This window comes from Odocoileus virginianus, chromosome 5, assembly GCF_023699985.2.
Source record: "Odocoileus virginianus isolate 20LAN1187 ecotype Illinois chromosome 5, Ovbor_1.2, whole genome shotgun sequence".
NCBI classification, from domain to species: domain Eukaryota; kingdom Metazoa; phylum Chordata; class Mammalia; order Artiodactyla; family Cervidae; genus Odocoileus; species Odocoileus virginianus.
The window spans coordinates 56,952,356-56,971,424 of record NC_069678.1 but is presented as its reverse complement, the minus strand read 5'-3'; the positions used below and the strand labels follow the sequence as shown (position 1 = coordinate 56,971,424).

Here is a 19,069-nt window from a genome sequence, read left to right as displayed (position 1 = left end):
TAGTGATAATTTTTTTAGTTGGAGACAAACAAAAAAAAAAAATCTGACTTAAGGTGATGGCTCAGAACAATAAAGAATCTGCCTGCAATGCAGGAGACTGGGAATCAATCCCCAGGTCAGGAAAATCCCTTGGAGAAGGGAATGACAACCCTCTCCAGCATTCTTGCCTGGAGAACTCCATGGACAAAGGAGCTTGGTGGGCTGTAGTCCATGGAGTCACAAAGAGTCGACACAACTGAGTGACTAACAACAAGGCGAGGCTTAATTCTAAGCTTAAATGATGCCATCAGGATCATTAATTCAAACAGGCTCTCCTCCTTACCTCATGCCTGAAGCCCCCAGAACTGTACCCTTCCAGTTTCAGATCCAGCAGACAAGAGCAAGAGTCTTTTCCCCAAGTCCCAGTCAGAGACATCTTCCCTGGTGGCTCAGCGGTAAAGACATCCGCCTGCCAATTCAGGAGACGTGGGTTCAATTCCTGGGTCAGGAAGATCCCCAGGAAAAGGAAATGGCAACCCTCCAGTATTCTTACCTGGAGAATTCCATGGACAGAGCAGCCTGGCAGACTACAGTCCTTGGGACTGCAAGAGTCGAATACAGCTCAGTGACTAAACAAGCACAAAACCCAGTCAGAGAATCATTGCTTCTCATCTGCTCTGAATGGATCCTTGAGCCAAACCCTGTGGGCAGGTGAATATAATGCAGTAATTAGTTTAGGCCATTGTCACTTCCCTGGAGTGGTAAAAAAAAAAAAAAAGAAAAAGGCATCAACTTCATGGGAAGCAGGTGGCCTTAGAGTGGGAGCAGGGGAGATAATTTCTGGAAAGAAATGAGGAAGAGGTCATTATAAACCAAGAAATGGTGCTGGCGGCAATATCAACCTACCCTCTGAATAGTTTGCTTCCTAGGAGAAGGAAGTGGCACCCCACTCCAGTACCCTTGCCTGGAAAAATCCTATGGATGGCGGAACCTGGTAGGCTGCAGTCCATGGGGTCGCTAAGAGTCGGACACAATTGAGAGACTTTACTTTCACTTTTCACTTTCATGCATTGGAGAAGGAAATGGCAACCCACTCCAGTGTTCTTGCCTGGAGAATCCCAAGAATGGGGTAGTCTGGTGGGCTGCCGTCTATGGGGTCGCACAGAATCGGATATGACTGGAGCGACTTAGCAGCAGCAGCAGCAGCAGGAGATAGAATTTAGAGACAGCTTCTAATTTTGGAATTAAAGTATTTATTATGCACAGTATGTTACCCCTTGATCATATTCTGTCTCTTTTTTTCTCTGAACTTCTCTACATTATTCTTTTCTCCCGTGTGATGCCTTGTGTTTTTGTTATTTATATTCATTGATTTCCCCAATTAGCTCATCAGCTACTTCGAGGCAGGGACTAGCTTTGAATAATTGTGGATCCTGCATTGTATGTTTTGCACTGTAGGCCTCCCCATTATTCAACAAATAATTTTTTGTTGAGTAAATGAAAAGATAAGAAATGAGTGGGTCTTATACTATTATTGTGTGTGTCTGTGTGTCTTCTTTCACTCACTTGTATCAAACTCCTTGCAACTCCATGGACTGTAGCCCACCAGGCTCCTCTGTCCATGAAATTTCCAGGCAAGAAGACTGGAGTGGGTTGCCACTTCCTTCTCCAGGGGCTCTTCCTGACTCAGGGTGTCTCCTGCATTGGCAGGCAGATTCTTTATTATTGTTCCACTTGGGAAGCTCCTATACTGTTATTACATCATGGAGCAGAGGATGTTTGTGTGTGTGGTGTTATGATAAAAACCTACTATTTACCAAGTACCATGGCAAACAATGAGGATCTGAGGACACAGGGATTAGAAACTGAATATTACTCTGCCCTTCCAAAAATTATACTCTAGTGAAGAAGACAGAGATTGATAAATGCTGCAGAAATAGTTATTGCATGTTAAGGGAGAATAATAGATTTTAACTTTTATTACTCTTGTTCTAATGGTTTCCACATCAGTTATAGGTTGGCTACCTCAGGGAATACCAGTTTTGCTAGAAGAGATCTGTTAAACTTGGAATTTCTTAGAGGATTCACACTGGATTCCCAAATAAAGTTTCAAATCCAATAAATTACATCTTTTGCTGTGATAAGAAAAGACTAATTTAGTTTTCTTCTCCTCTCTCTTTTCTCCCTACTTCTCCCCCAGCCTGAAGTTCTGGATCAAATACAAAATTTAAGGGAGTTGTGGATGGATAATAATGCATTGCAAGTTCTACCTGGGGTATGTAAGTTTTTATTATGCCATGTCGTCTAGCATCTCCATTGTATATTCATTGTAACTGATAACGGTTAATCTTACATCTTAAACCTCAGTGTTTTCATTTCAAAGTTAAACATTTGATAATAGTATTCCATCAAGTGTTTTTCACTAGTTTGATTTTTAATATTGAGTGTTACGAGTGTTATGTGTGTTATAGGTGAGTAAAATGAGCATGTAACATATATGAAAGATTTTTCTCATACTCTTAGAAGTACATTTCATCTCTTCCTGTATTTACTGTTTTTCAAATCTGAATAAATTTATATTGTTATATGAAAAAAACGCTATACATAATACCAAGTCTTAGTTTTACAAAATCAATTTTCTTCTTATAAGTAATTAGATAATGGTTTCTGCTCATATTGTTTGAGCTCTTCCACAAGATAAAAATTTCTCTCAGTTCAGGTGATTTCCAGTAGATCTATTTGATTTTTTGAAAAATGCAAGGAACATAACTTGTTAAAAATAGGAAGTTAAAGTCAAATTATCTTTCTCTAACAGAAAATTCAGTAATCTCTCCTGGATCATAGGTGTACTAGTCAGCTCACTGAGTGTGACCGTTCATTTTCCATCCAGTGAAAGAATGACTTTCCGTATGGCACTGTTTCTTGCCACTCGTGACACGTGCACTCAGGAATAAGCATGTACACACATACACAGGGCTTCCCAAGTGGCAAAATGGTAAAGACTCTGCCTGCAGTGCAGGAGACATGGGTTCAGTCTCAGGGTCGGGAAGGTCCCCTGGAGGAGGAAATGGCAACCCACTGCAGTGTTCTTGCCTGGGAAATCCCACGGACAGAGGAGCCTGGTGGGCTACAGTCCATGAGGTCACAAAAGAGTTGGACACAACTTAGCAACTAAACAACGCACACACAAAACAACTAGAAGGCTCTCAGTGGTGAAAGCCACTCTAAACTCCTTACATGGGGTTAAGTAGCCAGGGCAGTTGGTTGTGGGATAATTCTTCAACCACTGAGATATTTAAATGTGTGTTCCAAAAGCCAGACTTGATCCTTTGTTTGAATTGACATTAAACATTTCTTAAAATGATTGCAAAAGCAAGAAGAGGAAGCTATTCTCTTTTGAATAAGCATGGGACCACATAAAGAAGAAAATCTGACAAAAGATTATGGAAAATATGCTTTTTTCTCTCACCAAAAGAATACATTTCTGCTATCCTCACAGATACAAAAGAGAAAAGCATGCATATTTTCTGTTTATTGATTTATTAAAAACCGTATACAAATATACCTCTATGAATTAGAAATCATGCTCATGTCAGAGTTACAAAAATAATATATTCAATGACCTTGAACATATTTGTCTGAGGGGTTTGCATATAACAGAAGGGACAAATCTATATTCTACTACACATAGCCATATTCAAGGTGTATATCAGTTCAGTTCAGTTTAGTCACTCAGTCGTGTCCCACTCTCTGCGACCCCAAGGACTACAGCACACCAGGCTTCCCTGTCAATCACCAACGCCTGGAGCCTACTCAAACTCATGTCCATCACGTTGGTGGAAATCAGAATGCTAGTGGGAGAAGTTTATACCTGCAGTGTATTTATTTATTAAAAACTATTTACATAGTATTTATCAGGGGCTAGGCACTATCTAGATATTTTACAAGTGACTCACCAAATTCTCAGAGCAACCCTGTGAAGCAGAATTTATTACCAACCCCATGTTATAGATGAGGAAACTGAAACAGAAACAGTAAGTAACTGGGCCGAGGTCACACAGTCAGTAAATGGTGGACCTGTGGTTCAAACCAGCGTCAGAGGCTCTTGCTCACTCTGATGCTCCAAATGCTATTGCTATGGGAATCAGCAGAAGGTATGAATGAGAATTGGGCTTATCCTACTTTTCACACTTGTTCTGTTCCCAAAATCCAATCTTGCATATGAATTCCATGGTGGTGGTTTAGTCACTAAGTTGTGTCCAACTCTTGCAATCCAATGGACTGTAGCCCGCCAAGCTCCTCTGTCCATGGGATTCTCCATGCAAGAATACTGGAGTGGGTTGCCATTTCCTTCTCCAGGGGATTTTCCTGACCCAGGAATCGAACCTGGATCTCCTGCATTGCAGGCAGATGATTTACCAACTGAATTATGAGGAAAGCCTGATGAACTCCATAGTCAATATATTATTTAAATGGAAAGATAGTGATTAAATCATCTCTAAAACAGATAATGCTATCTAATTTGTCTGTTACAAAGTAGTTTTTTCTTATATACTGCCATCTTTAAGTGGGTTTCTTGCTTTACTTAGTACACTTGAATTCCAAATTTTGTGACACTCCTTATGGGAATACTTATGGGATACTCCTACACCTCCCACCCTTAAACAGGTGTGGTGTTTGGAATGCCTAAGGCTGGCAAAGAGTTGTTAGACAATTACCTAGAAACATTTGGCCGTGAAAGTCTAAGCTTGAATGCAGTCTTCAGCCCATGTCTATCAGTTTCACAGAAGGATTAATTCTAAATATTTAGTGTCATTAGATACAGGAGAAAAAAGCACATTCCTTTTGTTTTTATTTCACATACCATAATACATTAAGCTAGTATATTTTTAAATACTTTTAGAAGCTTGGATTATCATTTTTCCACTTTACTTTTCACAAATCAGAGAAGCAAATAAATAATGATCAAAAATTTGTTTGCTACATAGCTCTGTCTTACAACCATCACTCTAAGATCAATCAATAAAAATATAATTGAACAGCAAACTCCAATATCTCCTTTTGCTTGTACTGGCTTCCCCTTTTTTAATTTGTTGCCCTCTGCTCATCTGTAGATCCCTCTATATCCGGATGTTGGAGTAACATTTAATATCCTCAAGAACTCTGAGTCATTGGGCTACAAAGGCCTTTATCACTCCAGGCTATTATTGCCTTTATAAGGTGCTTCAAAGTGAGGGTTTAGAAAGACTCAAAAATAAACACTGAAGTGTTATTTTGCTTCCAAAAAAAGATGTTTAGAAACTTCACACAAACATATTGAGTTGTGCTGCAGATAGCAATTTGGGAGGCTTCAAAGAGAAAAGAAATTTTCTCATGATAAAGGAACAAAAAAAAAAATAAATCCTCACACACACACAGACAAACATAAACACATAGGTTATTCTTTGTGTGCTCATCAGAAGAGATGAGCTAAGTTAGCATAATAGTTCCTTGGGGTGGAGAGCTCTAAGAAGTGTGACAGTATTTTTCCAAGTGACGTGTTTCTAGGCATGAGAAGAAACTCAGCCCTCTGGCCTGGTTGATCCAGAGTACCCAGTTCCTAGCCTAGAAACTATTCACCTACCCTGACTGTGTTCACACTCTCTGCCTACAAGGAGAGCGGAAGAAGCAGGGCTAGAGATATGAGCTGGGTTAATAAGCGATTTAGAGGTCAGGAACTGCTAATCTAATCAATAGGCTTTGTAGTCTATAATCTGATAAAATTGAGTTTGAAGTTTTAGCTCCACTCCTTATTAATGGACCAACGTTGGAATGTTATTTGTGGTGGATCCTGTCATGTGTCATCCTCCTGGAATGAAGAGCTCATTCTATTCCCTCAACCTCTGGGAATACTGCTTGCAAGTCTCCACCCTCTTCAGGACTTTCCTCAGCTGAAGAGAACTTTCTCATGTAGGGTTATAACTGTATTCCAGGAGACTACCAATTCAGTGATCAATCAGTGCAAGACGGTGACGCTCTGGTCCCTTCACTGCTGCTCAAGACAACCGCAGTACTACTTGAAGAGTCAGCTGAGTAATTCCTCAGAACCATCACAGACTACCTTCACCTGCCCAGTCCTTCTTCCTTCCTTCCTTCTTGCTTTTCACTGGCATTAATCCCAAGAATCTCTCTCAAAAATTTCTCTTTGTCTCCCTTTCTCGGAGAACCCAGTGTGTGATATTACTTAACCTCTAAGCTTTAGTGTGTGTTAGAGTGCAGATTCCAATTCAGTGGGTCTGGAGTGGATCTCGATGACACATTTCTGACAAGCTCCCAGGTGGTGCTGATACGGCTGCTGCGTAAAACACATTCTAAGCAACAAGAACATAAAGTATTACATCACGTAATGTGTATAAGGTACTTAGCACAGTGCCAAGTATGTGCTTGTGCAATTAATTTGTTGATGTAGTGTTTATTTGCTTATACTCTGTCAAATAAGTAGACAGTATAGCAAAGTGTTACAGGTAGACAAACAAGCAGATGAACCATGGAAAACAGATATGTGTAGGACATTTATTTGCAAAGCGTGCCCTTAAAGGAAAGGAAAATGAAGAATTTCATCTTGCTCTAAGTCCCGTAATTCATGTCCAAGCTAGATAGCCGTTGTTCACCCCTTGCCCACCATATGATCTGACTCCACCCCTGTCCTCAGAAATGTTATTAATCCAGTCATTCCACTTCTAAATTTTTCTTGAGCCATCCCCACTTCATCCTCACTTCTGCTGCCTTAACTCAGGTCCCTTTCATCTCGTTAGCTAAACAGCTTCCAGATCCTTCTGATCCTTTCAGTTCCACTCTAACTCTAGTCATGAATCTTCCCTTCACATTTCCCTGAGATTATTATTTCAAAACACACGTCTAATAAGGTTGTTCACCGTCTTAAAAGCCTTGAATAGCTCTCCTTGCCAATAAGATAGAGTTCAAATAACCCTTACCTTAAAGGTAAGGCTTTTAAACAGATGACTTCTAATGCTTAACTTCATCACTATATTCAGTAACTTTGAATTTCCCACTCTTCTTCAAACTCACTCCCTTTTTCACACTTCTATTCCCTATTCTGTCTTCCAGGTACAAGTTCTCTTTTTCTGGACAAGCAGTGCCTTCCAGGCAATTTTCAGCCTTGTGCTTCTATGGCATTTTTTTATTGCACATATCATAAGGTTTTATAATTATTTGCTTATTGGACAATTTCCTTCACTGTATGAACACCTTAAAGATAAAGACTTTGTATCATGACAAGTCTCTCCCCATACTTAGCTAAGATATTTATGATTGTTCTCTAGTATATAATACAAGCCTTGGTATATAGTAGATCCTCAAAAAGGACTGTTGAATGAACAAAATATTGATTCTGCTTAGTAGGGTAAAGTTCAAATCATGATTTAATACCTTTCTCATGCATTTGAAATTGTAAGAATCATTATGTCAGCATATGTTGTTTGGGTGACAACTTTCTCTTCCATCCTTCCTTCCTTTTTTTTTTTTTCTATATTCATTTAAGTCTTTGGCAACTTTGAGATTGTTGTTGTTATCTTTTAACACATCTATGTTGTAAGATATATTCCCATATCATAAAATTCATCTATTTGAAGTATACAGTTTGATGGTTTTTAGAATACTGACCTAAGTGAACAAACATCACCATAATCTAATTTTATAACATTTCCATTACCACTGAAAGAAATCCTGAAAGCCATTAGCAGTTATTTCCTTCCCCCTGACCTCCCAGCCTCTAGCAACCCTAGTCTACTTTCTAATTCCATAGATTTACCTATTCTGGACAATTCATATAAGTAAAATCTTACAATAGGTGATCTTTTGTGACCGGTATCTTTCACTGCATTTGTTTCAAGGTTCATCCATTTTGTAGCATGCATTGGTACTTTATTGCTTTTTATTGCCAAATAATATTCCAGCTTATTGATATATCACACTTTGTTTATGTATTCATCAGTTTATGGACATTTGGGTTGTTTCCATGTTTTGAATGTTGTGAATAACACTGCTTTGAATATTTGTGTTTCTGTGTGGACAAATATTTCATTCTTAAGCATGTACCTAGGGATTGATAGGTCATATGGAAATTCTGTTTAACATTTTAAGAAATGGCCAAACTGTTTTCCGAAGTGGCTGCATAGTTTTACATTCCTACTAGAAATGTATGAGGGTTACAGTTGCTCCACATTCTCACCAATACTTATTATTGTTGCATTTGCTTTTGAAATTAATTTTACAGTGTTGTGGTTTTTACAACTTTAAAATATTTCCTGAAAGTTTCTCACTAACCTGGAGTTTACTCAATGTCATCAAGTCTATAGGGAAGTTAAAGATGTTGGTATACCTGGATATGTCAAAAAACAGAATAGAGACTGTTGACATGGACATTTCTGGATGCGAAGCCCTGGAGGACCTCTTACTGTCATCCAATATGTTGCAACAGTTGCCTGACTCTATAGGTGAGAACATAATATTTTGTTATCAATGTTTATGTCAAATATACTGTTTTTATTTTTAGCAGTATAGTTTGTTTGCAGATGTAGGGAATATACTGTTAGCCTGATATTAAAAATTAGCATAGTCATCCAACATGAAAAATTATTTTACCAATATTTTAGAATGAAATGGTAACTCTAGCTGTCAAAATACTCTCCTATTACAATGATCTTACTAAACTGACATACTTTAAATAATTTTAGATCTACTAAGTTTTAAAGTGTTATTAAAAGGAGTATTTATCCTAGATTTAAGTACTATGTATGTCTTCTTTTGTCACCATAGAATTACCAGTAGCATGGGCTTCATTGGTGGCTCAGATGGTAAAGAATCTGCCTGCAATGCAGGAGAACCTGGTTCGGTCTCTGGGTTGGCAAGATCCTCTGGTGAAGGGAATGGCTACCCACTCCAGTATTCTTGCCTAGAGAATCCCATGGACAGAGGAGCCTGGCAGGATACAGTGCATAGGGTTCTAAAGAGTCAGATATGACTGAGCAACTAGCACTTTCTATCCACAGTTTTGCTCTATTTTGCTTTAATTTTATTGTAACCTTGCTCTAATAGTTCTATTATTTAAAAATGACATCTCATCTTTTGCATGCTGTCAAGAGTTATAAGAGCAGAAATTTGTCTGTTAATATATATTAACTACTCAATCCTTTTTAGTCATAAATTTTTATCTGAGTAACAATGAAAGAATCTAAATAACAGGTAAACTTTTGTATAGATATCTTACTGTTATTATTTATGAGGGGACACAGATAGGAGAGTAATCATCAAACTAATTTTGGAATATAGTCTTTGACACTCCTTGAATTGGATGTATCATATGTCCTAGAACATATTAATGCTTCCAAAAATTAAATCACAAGCGAAAATTTTTCTCCAATTTTTGTTGTTTCCATTTTCACTATTCTTTTAGGTTAATAGAGAATACTACTTTTAACAGAACAGATTAGTTTTTCTTTCTTTGTAGATTTGATGATATTTTTATTTATATAGTTATATATTTTTGTGACAGTGTTTTTTCAACTTACTCCTCTGTAAGACTTATCTTAAGCTTAATTAAACACTTTCACATTTCCAGGCTCTTTCTGTGAAAATTCTGACCCCATAAGTATGTAATAGGCCCTCTGTTCTGCATTCTTATTAATTATCTTAGATCAAATTTATGATCAGATAAGGTTAGAAAATACTATTTTATAGTACTTCCCATTATATCTATAGTACTTTCCATTATAACTATAGTACTATAGTTGTAGAAAGTAAGGAAATATACTGGTGTAAAAGAGCATCCTCTGATGAAGATGCTAGAGATGATCATCTGGTCAAGATAGTCATCTGGTCAAAATACATTTCTTACTTTCCTTACTCAAAAACCACTCCGTATCTTCAAAGGCATAATGAGAATTTAAAAGCTATTTATATTAGAAGAACATACTTTTCTTTATTACTGTCTTCTCCATACAAAGAATTATGGGTGGTATATGGTAAGTACTCCTTAAGTATTGAGTCAATAACATAATTTAGCTCTGCTTAAAGAGAATGAGCATATACCTGGAACTGAGATATAATGGAAACACAGGAATGCTTACAGACATGATGGGCTCCAGACCACAAATAGAAGTGGTAGCCATAAATTCTGATCCTGAGTGGTTTAAAAAAAAAAAAAACCCTTAAGCATAACAGGAGAATATGAATTTACAGGGATTGAGGAAGGAAACGCTTTTCTGCTAAGAGAGGCTGAAGATCCTAGAGCTAGGATGAAAGGAGAGAACAGACACAAATTCAATACTGAAAATTACAGCACATTACCAGCTGCTTTGGACTGAATTTGCAATATCCAGGTTGAATGAGAGCACTAAGTTGCTAATTTAAGACTTGGTTCTAAACCCCGGAAACTTGAGGGTCAGGTGGAAGTAACCAGTGTCAGACATGGAGGAGTGAACATAGGTAAGAAAATATCCACTGACACAAATGGGCATGAACACAAATACTTTAAAGGAAAACTAACGCTAAAACAACTCAAACAATAGAAATTTTACCCCATGGGAAACCAAAGTTATCAAGCAAGTTAAAAAATTATTTTAAGTATGTGTAGATTCTCAAATAAATAAAAGGAAGAACAATATTTATAAAAATAATAAGAGCTTACAAAACAGGAGTGATGACGAAGAACAGGTGGTTATTAAAAAAAAAGAACCAATTAGAAATTCTGGAAATGAAGAGGTCACATAGTGAAATACAAGATGATGTTAACTATTTGTTTAAAATATCCTCTGTTAAGAAAATGGACTAGGGAGTTAGCCTTCCAGTCTGGGGGAAATAGCCTGTACAGATGATAGAAAATACCAGATTAGATGCTTGGCTGGCATGAAGCAGACCAGTGCAGGCAAGTTGTATTATGTATTTAAAATCTTCATTTAGAATCTGTGCATGCATGTGTGCTAAGTCGCTTCAGTCATGCCCGACTCTTTGCGACCCCATGGACTGTAGCCCACCAGGTTCTTCTGTCCATGGGATACTCCAGGCAAGAATACTGGAGTGGGTTACCATGCCTTCTTCCAGGGGATCTTCCCAAGCCAGGGATCAAACCCGCATCTCTCTGTCTCCTGCTTTGGCAAATGGGTTCTTTACCACTAGCGCCACCTGGGAAGTGAGCAATCCTCAAATTAAGAAGGTAACTTTGTCAGTAGCTTCCAGCTGGAATTATCTTTGGACCCTATTGACCTTTTAGGGAAAATTACATTTATTCATCTGCAGAGTTGCCAGAGTACCTGATTTGTATGTGTAGAAAGGCTGGCTTTCCTTGAAAATTTTCCTTTTTGGTCAAGAGAAATACCTGGGAACTCTGTTCAAAGGTCCTAAAATAATTTATTGATTCTGATTGGATGGTAAATTACACCTTTATTTGAACCTGAGTTGTCTATTGGACTACCAACATTTAAATGAATAAAAGACAAGAAACGTCATAGTATTATTAGTAATAAAAGGAAATAGCAACTAAAAATCTTTAGTTCCTTTACACCTATTTTAGCTGTGGGGTATTTGAATGGAGTTATATATTCAACAAACAACCCAGTATGCTGAGTCTCTTTCAATGTGCTGGTTCCAGGGAAAATGAAGAGGACTTTATGTTTTCTGGGTAGAGCTTTAATAATCAGCTTCTTTGGACAGCAGAGAAATTCAATAAAGGAGAATATATATATACATATATATGTATATTATATATATTTACTTTCCAAAACAATTTATCTTATTCACTTAGTGGTTAAAGACACAGGTTTTGCAGTCAAGTTGCCTGAATTTAGAGTCTAGCTTTTCTACCTTACTAGCTGTGTGACCTTATTCAAGCTACTTAATCTCCCTGTGCCTCAGTTTTACCATCTTTTACATTGGAAAGTAATAGTACCTGCATCAGGGAATTATTTTGAGAAATAATGAATTAATATATGCAAAATTGCTTAGAATAGAACTTAGTATACAGTAAATGTTCAATCAATGTTAGGTACTATGATAATATAATAATTATTATAATCTTAGATTTGATGAGTACACAGCAATTTGGCTTTCAAAATTCTAATATAGAGTGTAAATGTCATATAAATATTAGCTATTTTGATAACAAATTATATTAATGTTTATTATACTGCTGCTTATTGTATATTTATATGAAAGTAGCCAGAATCATAGTAAAAAACCTCCTTTTCCTTTCTCTGAAGTATATCTGAATTGGGAACATAAGATAAAGAGGTGGAGAACTGAGGAAGAACTAGTATAAAATACCTTTGGTTCCTGAGGGTAGAAGGCAGTCCAAACATATATCAATAGCAAGACAGTAAAGGAAATATCTGTCAGAGGAAGTCATGAGTAACAGAGCTGAGGTTGATGGCCTATTTCTATTACAAGAACAACCAGATTACTACAGAAGTTCTGGAATCTGTCCAGAGAGCACACCCTTGTATGGAATGTGTGAATGACAAAGTAGCCATATCGCAAATGAATGATGGTCCCTTTAGCTCACATATGTGCAGCAAAGGAAGGAGCCCTAACTTTGCTTCAGCATTTAAAGTTGTAGAAAGAAAGTGAAGTTGTTCAATCATGTCTGACTCTTTGCAACCCCATGAACTGTATCCTACTAGGCTCCTCTGTCATGGGATTTTCCAGGCAAGAGTACTGGAGTGGGTTGCCAAAAGTTGTAGAAGCTTCTGTCAAAGATCCATTATTTCATAAAAATCTGTTGCATCAATCTTTTGACCTTAATCCCTATCCTGCCTCAAGATTTTCACACCACTACTTCAGACCTGGGGACTGTGATTCTCTTAAAGACTGCTTGGCAACCTGGCTTCAAGATGCTTGCACAGCCCTCTGTAACCCAACCCAAACCTTCTCGTAACCCAGCCAAGTGATGCGGAAACTGTCAGCCCTCCTCTGGCTCCACCTGTGGGCAGGGACAATAGTTTGATCACAGCTACAGTTCATAAAGAATTCAGTTGTAATTCATGGTCCTGTGTTTTCTTTTCACAACTGATGAGCAAGCTCAAGTGTTCTTTTACATTTCCAAGGTTGATGGTTTTTTACATCTACAGTAGAGAAGCTAATGTAATTGTCGCCCTCTGAGCATAGATGAATAGGCAGTGGGTGTTCAAATTTCAGAGATAAATTTCCCCAGTGAGAATCGTCCTCTTTCCCAGGTGCTACTGTTTTCAGCCATGTATCATAAGGGCACAAGCTGATGTGTTAATCTCCAAATATTGTAGGCATTTTCTCACAGCAGTCTGATAGTGATGACACTTCTCTTCACTAGAGATTCTGCGTGCTTTGGTAGACTATGTAATTGAGCATGCTGAAACTTCAAATGCAACAACAGCTTTATTTCTGACTTCTTGTGACTTACTTTTTGCCTTTAAGCTATGCTCAAAATACTTGAGGTGGGTAGGAATGAGCTGTAACAGCACTTCTCAGAGCATGTTTATGAAATACCACTGTACAAGATACTCTGCACACACACAGAAGTTCCACAATAACTTTAGAGTCACCCTGCTACATTAGTATATCAAAAGTTCCTTAACGTTTTTCGTTAAAGAAATCTGGTTGATTTTGTTTAATTCAGCATTCCCCAAACACATTTGACCATGGAACCTACTGTATCTGTCAGAACAAGTTTTCTGCAAAACATTATGTAAAACCAAAATCAGCCACTGTTTATGCTTTGCCTCGGATTTTGGCTATTTAGGCCATATTGATACCCTGGGTTCTGTTACGGCTGGGTAAAGGAAGCTGTTCTTCTATTACTCTGAAGTTTTTGCTTATTAATACCTGAGAATAGGAGTAGATAAAGCAGGAAGTTTATGAAGGGCATAAATTAGTGAAATATGAATAGTTGAAATGCCAATTATTAGCCAGTTCGACTTGATATATTAAAAACTGAGGGGTCTTGTGTTTACTACTGATCCCAGGCAAGGACTTACGGTAACTGAAAGGTATGAAATTATATGTTGTAATTTTCTAAGTCCATAATTATAACCACTACACTGCAGTGCTTCAGTACCCATTCATTGATTATTAGGCTTAATTCAGATTTGTTTTCAATTTGTACCACAACAGGAATGTTAGTTATTAGTGCTTATGAGTTAATTAAATATTGAGTCACAGCTGGCTTGAAAACTTTCATCTCGTCCATTTGTATAATAGAAAAGGAAAATGTGGTAGCAGTACCGCCAACTCAGGTTTCTGTGGAACCCTATGTTTTCCTTATTGTCTCCATTGTACTTGAACTCCCACTGATGTAAGTAAAGTTTTTACAACTTGCAGGTCAGAACTAGACAGGAGAATATAAGTTTGTAGGTTGATATAAGCAGAGTGCAGCCAATTAGCATGACAAACATTCATCACAATTATATTGTGATGTGTATTGTATTTTATATATTGTATTTTCTATCAGTAATCTGTTCATGTGTATTAATATATCTTCTCTGTTTTAGGGTTGTTGAAAAAGCTAACTACTCTAAAAGTAGATGACAATCAACTTACGATGCTACCCAATACAATCGGAAAGTAAGTGCCCAAGTTTCATACCAGTCTGCTTCTCTAAAGCCAGAGACAAAAGAATATATTGAGTTTTCTACTTTAACACAGTTTCCACTGGAGATCTCAACAATTTTGTTCATATTTAAACTTGTTTTAGACCACATTTTATTTACTTATATATTTATCTATAATATCTCAATTTAGTTTTATATGTGGGCATTACATTGACACCCAACTATATAATATGATAAGAAATACTTGACCATTGCCCCTTCACAAGCAAAGTGATTACCCAGACCTTCAATTATATCATTGCCTGTAATTTTCCCGATACTACTAATTTGGATGCTTTTGACTGAGTAGCAGCTCTAAATTCACTTGAATGTCTTACAAAATCAAATCACTTTTTATAAGATCTGCATTATGTATATGTTACCATTACGCTGTTAGTAAAATTTTATATTTATAGAGACTTAATGTATTTTTTGACTTAAGGAAATAAACATGTTTTAGCTTGCATAAAAAGCTTTAAGGTAAAAGATCATTGTTGCCTTTTAAGAAAAAAATATATTCCATTTATCTGAAAGTGATTTATTTCTAATTTTATCTTGTAATTACTGTTTGACTTACGGTTCTTTAAGAAATGTATGTATGCTATTATCAATGTTTCATTGGAATTATTTTGTTTACAACTTCTGTAAAGTGAGAAATCCATAGCTGTCTTCATTCTAAAATTATGTAAGGCCATTTTATAGGAATCTTGTCCCACATTTCATGTGAAGAATTACATAAATCCACATTTTTAACATATTTGGGTATCCTTGGGATGGGGAGAAGGCTTTTTTAAAAAAACAGTTTTATTAGACATGACTGATGTGTAATAAACTGCACATATTTAAAGTCTACAGTTTGATGTTTTGATATTCATATAAAGCCATGAATGGAAGTGTTAGGGAAATGGACTATAATACTATGTTTTATTGCAATAAAAAGGAGAATTTAAAAAAGCAGTAGGAAGTATATGAGAAATCTCTACCTTCTGCTCAGTTTTGCTGTGAACCTAAAATGGCTATAAAATTAAAACCTATTTTTAAAAAAGGAAGAATGACTGACAGACTATGGTTAGTCAGACTTGGGTATTTGGCAGTATTTGTGGCCAACAGTGAAATTTGAGCTATCAAGCAAAAGTTGAAATTTTGACAGATTTGTATCTGCCACTATAAGTTTGATGGCTTCCATATATTTAAAGGCTTTTCTGATATCACTGGTGTGATAATGAATGTGATTTATTGGGGTTGTCTATGAAATGCATCACATTTGGAAAACCTGTTTAATTCTGTAAAGCAACATTTTCCATGACCAATTCTTAAGCTACAAAATCACATATGAGGAATAGACTCATTCAAAGTGCAAAAGGATTAGTTGATGTTAATGTATTGGTATGAAGAGTAAGAAAAGTTCACTTATGTTTTCAGATTCCATATTGCAATTACTGTATCCCCTAAAAAACCACCACTTGTTGAGTTTTGGTGTAGTATCAAAGAATAGTCACAATTATCCAAAAAGACTATGAAAATACTCCTCCCTCCCTTTTCCAACTACATATCTGTGTGAGATTGGAATACATACATATATATATATATATATATTAAACTTAATCGGAATAATATACAGCAGCATATTGAATACAAAAGCAGATATGAGAATCCAGTTACCTTCTATTAATCTAAACATTGGAGAGATTTGAAAAAATAAAGCAATGTCACTCTTTTCACTAAATGTTTTTGTTTTGGAAATATAGATACACTGTAAAAATATGTCACCTACATTAACATGTCATGGATTTATTGTCATTTAAGACTGAATAATAAATAATTATTTTTAAATGCCTTTTTTAATTTATAATACGATAGATGCAATAGATATAAACCATATAAACAAAAGTACTTTAGGGTTACCAGTGATTGTTAGGAGTGTAAAATGATCCTAAAAGGAAAAATTTTGAAGATTTCAGTTCTACAATACATTTTTTGGTTGGTAAAATTATGACAGTCATTTTCTCACTTACATTCTCACTTCAATGGAGCACTTGTGCAAAACATAAGCCAAATCTAAACTTTTATAATACACCTTGATAAGCAATCTTCATGAAGTAAAAATAATAATGATACAGTGGCTTTGCTTTCCTTAGAGAATTCAGAACTGATAGATCAGAGGTTTAGCTCAAGGCTAGAGATAAATTTGATTAGAACACTATTTAATGTCACCCCAGGTCACATGCAGAAAGTATTTTGTAAGTGGTGGAACAGTTGGTGGTGGTGTTCAGTCGCTCAGTTGTGACTGACTCACTGCAACCTATGAAGTGCATCACACCAGTCTTCCCTGTCCTTCTCTATCTCCGGAAGTTTGCTCAAACCCATGTCCAGTGATGCCATCCAACCATCTCATCCTCTGGTCATTCCATTCTCCTCCTGCCTTCAATCTTTCCCAGCATCAGGGTCTTTTCCAATGACTCCGCCTCAGGTGGCCATCACCCCTTTGCATCAGGTGGCCAAAGGGTTAGAGTTTCAGTTTCATCATCAGTAGAATAGTCTGTGTTTTATTATGAGACATTCTGTGTAGAACTCTGCTCACCAAAATGTTAAGATCATCTGCAGTGAGCAAAATATTCCCATTCTGAATGTAGAATGTTTCATAGATTAATCTTTGGTAATTTTTAATAGTCCAACTAGTAAAAATTGCTGAAAGAATTCAGCTGTCTTTCACAGCTGAAATAGATTCCATGACTTTTGTGCCAAATGACTTGTAAAATTGGTTATTTTTGTTGTCAAATCTTAAGTTGTACCTAGGAGTTCCAGCCATTCTAAGAACTGAATGTGCAATGAAAATAGTAATAAACAACTTTTTGTTTGTGTTCACATTGTGCCAGATACCATGTTTGGTGCTTTACATGTATTCTTATTTAAAGACCCCATCAACACTATTTGATGTGTATTATTTTCTCCCCATTAACAGATGCAAAAACAGAGGCTGAGAGAAGTTATCAGATCTCAAAGCTAAACTGTTAATTGACCTATGATGCTTCTTAATATATGCGATGGTTGAGTCACATATTTTTCAATATTTGGTCATTTAAGAGCTCCATTGTTCTAAGGGCAAGGGAGCTTCCATAGCAAGAGAAACTACACTAAGCCTTCTCTCTGTTAGCTTTGTAGTTTTGGAGAAAAGCAATGAAAGCTCAAAAATTTGAATGGATATTTTAAAAAGTCATTCGATCATAGCGTATGGTCAAAGAGAAAGACTTCGGAAAATTTAATAACTGTGCAAAGCTGGATAAATCATTTCTTTCCTGTGGGCCTCTGACTGCTGAGGGATAATGCAAGGAGCACTGGCTTTGGAGTCCAACAGCATGGGTGTGATCCCTCACTACGCCACTTAACTATGTGAACTTGGATAAGTTATTTAAATTCTCAGTGGCTTAGTTTCTTCATTTGTAGTTTCTGCCTATGTCTAAAATTCTAATTCTTTGATCTAGATGTTTAGTTTATATAACATTAATACCCTAGATGGTAAATTCCAGTAGTCCACTTACTAGACTGCTATAATGACAAGAAAATAAGCGTTCTAGGTACCTGAATGCTAAAAACTGTGCTTCCCTCTATTCTCTAATCATAGAAAGATACACAAGGAACTAGAAATGTACATAACTTTGGGAGGAGAACTTAGGGGCTGGGCAATAGAGTAAACAGGAGATTTCCTTTTATTGTATCCCCAGTGTACTTCTTAACATGTAAAGTTATTCTAGTCAAAAACTTAGCATACACACACACACAGAGATACATACACACACACACACACACTTCATTTGATAAAACCCAAATTCCTTCACACTAATATTCAATTCTTTCCATACTCTAGTATAGATTGGTGAGTCTCAACATGTGGTCCCCTGACCAACATCATCAACTCCAACTGGGAGCTTGTTAGAAGGAATTCTCAGAGACAGTCTCAGATTTATTGAATGAGAAAGTCTGGACATCATACCAGCAATCTGTGTGTTAACAAGATGTTCCAGGGATTCTGATGCATGCTAAAGTTTAAGAACCAATATCTGGATTCAGCTCCTTAAACAGCTATCAGATAACTGTCTTCTCAAACCCTATTCCATTGTGCCTGCATCAGAATTATTTGAGATGCTGGTTTAAAACAAAGCTACCTTAAACAAGCTTACATAATGGTTGGCTGCTTTGGCTCTGGAGCCAGACCTTTTGGGTGCAAAATCTGGCTTTTCAATGTACTATTGGGTGGATAGCCTTAGATTCCTCCTCCGTAAAATGGAAATGATAATAATGCCTACCTCATGAGAATGTTATGAGAATTAAATGGAAAGTACTCATGTGTTCAATAAATGATTCTTAAAAATAAAATCTAATAAGGTAAAGTTATTGACAAATCAAATTGGGGGTATTTGGAATCAAAAAATATGTTTAGTTGTTTTGCTACTTAATTCTTCTCCTTCTGCCCACCC

General features: G+C 36.6%; 1 protein-coding gene across 6 annotated transcripts in view; it reads left to right on the top strand.

Annotated features, from left to right (window-relative positions):
• Positions 1-19,069, top strand: part of LRRC7 (leucine rich repeat containing 7) — a 608,651-nt gene that overhangs the window by 434,721 nt on the left and 154,861 nt on the right. For all 6 annotated transcript variants that reach the window (XM_070467940.1, XM_070467941.1, XM_070467945.1 and 3 more), the window contains 3 exons: positions 2,180-2,254; positions 8,330-8,474; positions 14,496-14,568. In XM_070467940.1, coding sequence (XP_070324041.1) covers positions 2,180-2,254; positions 8,330-8,474; positions 14,496-14,568 — 293 coding nt within the window. The remainder of the gene's footprint in view (positions 1-2,179; positions 2,255-8,329; positions 8,475-14,495; positions 14,569-19,069) is intronic.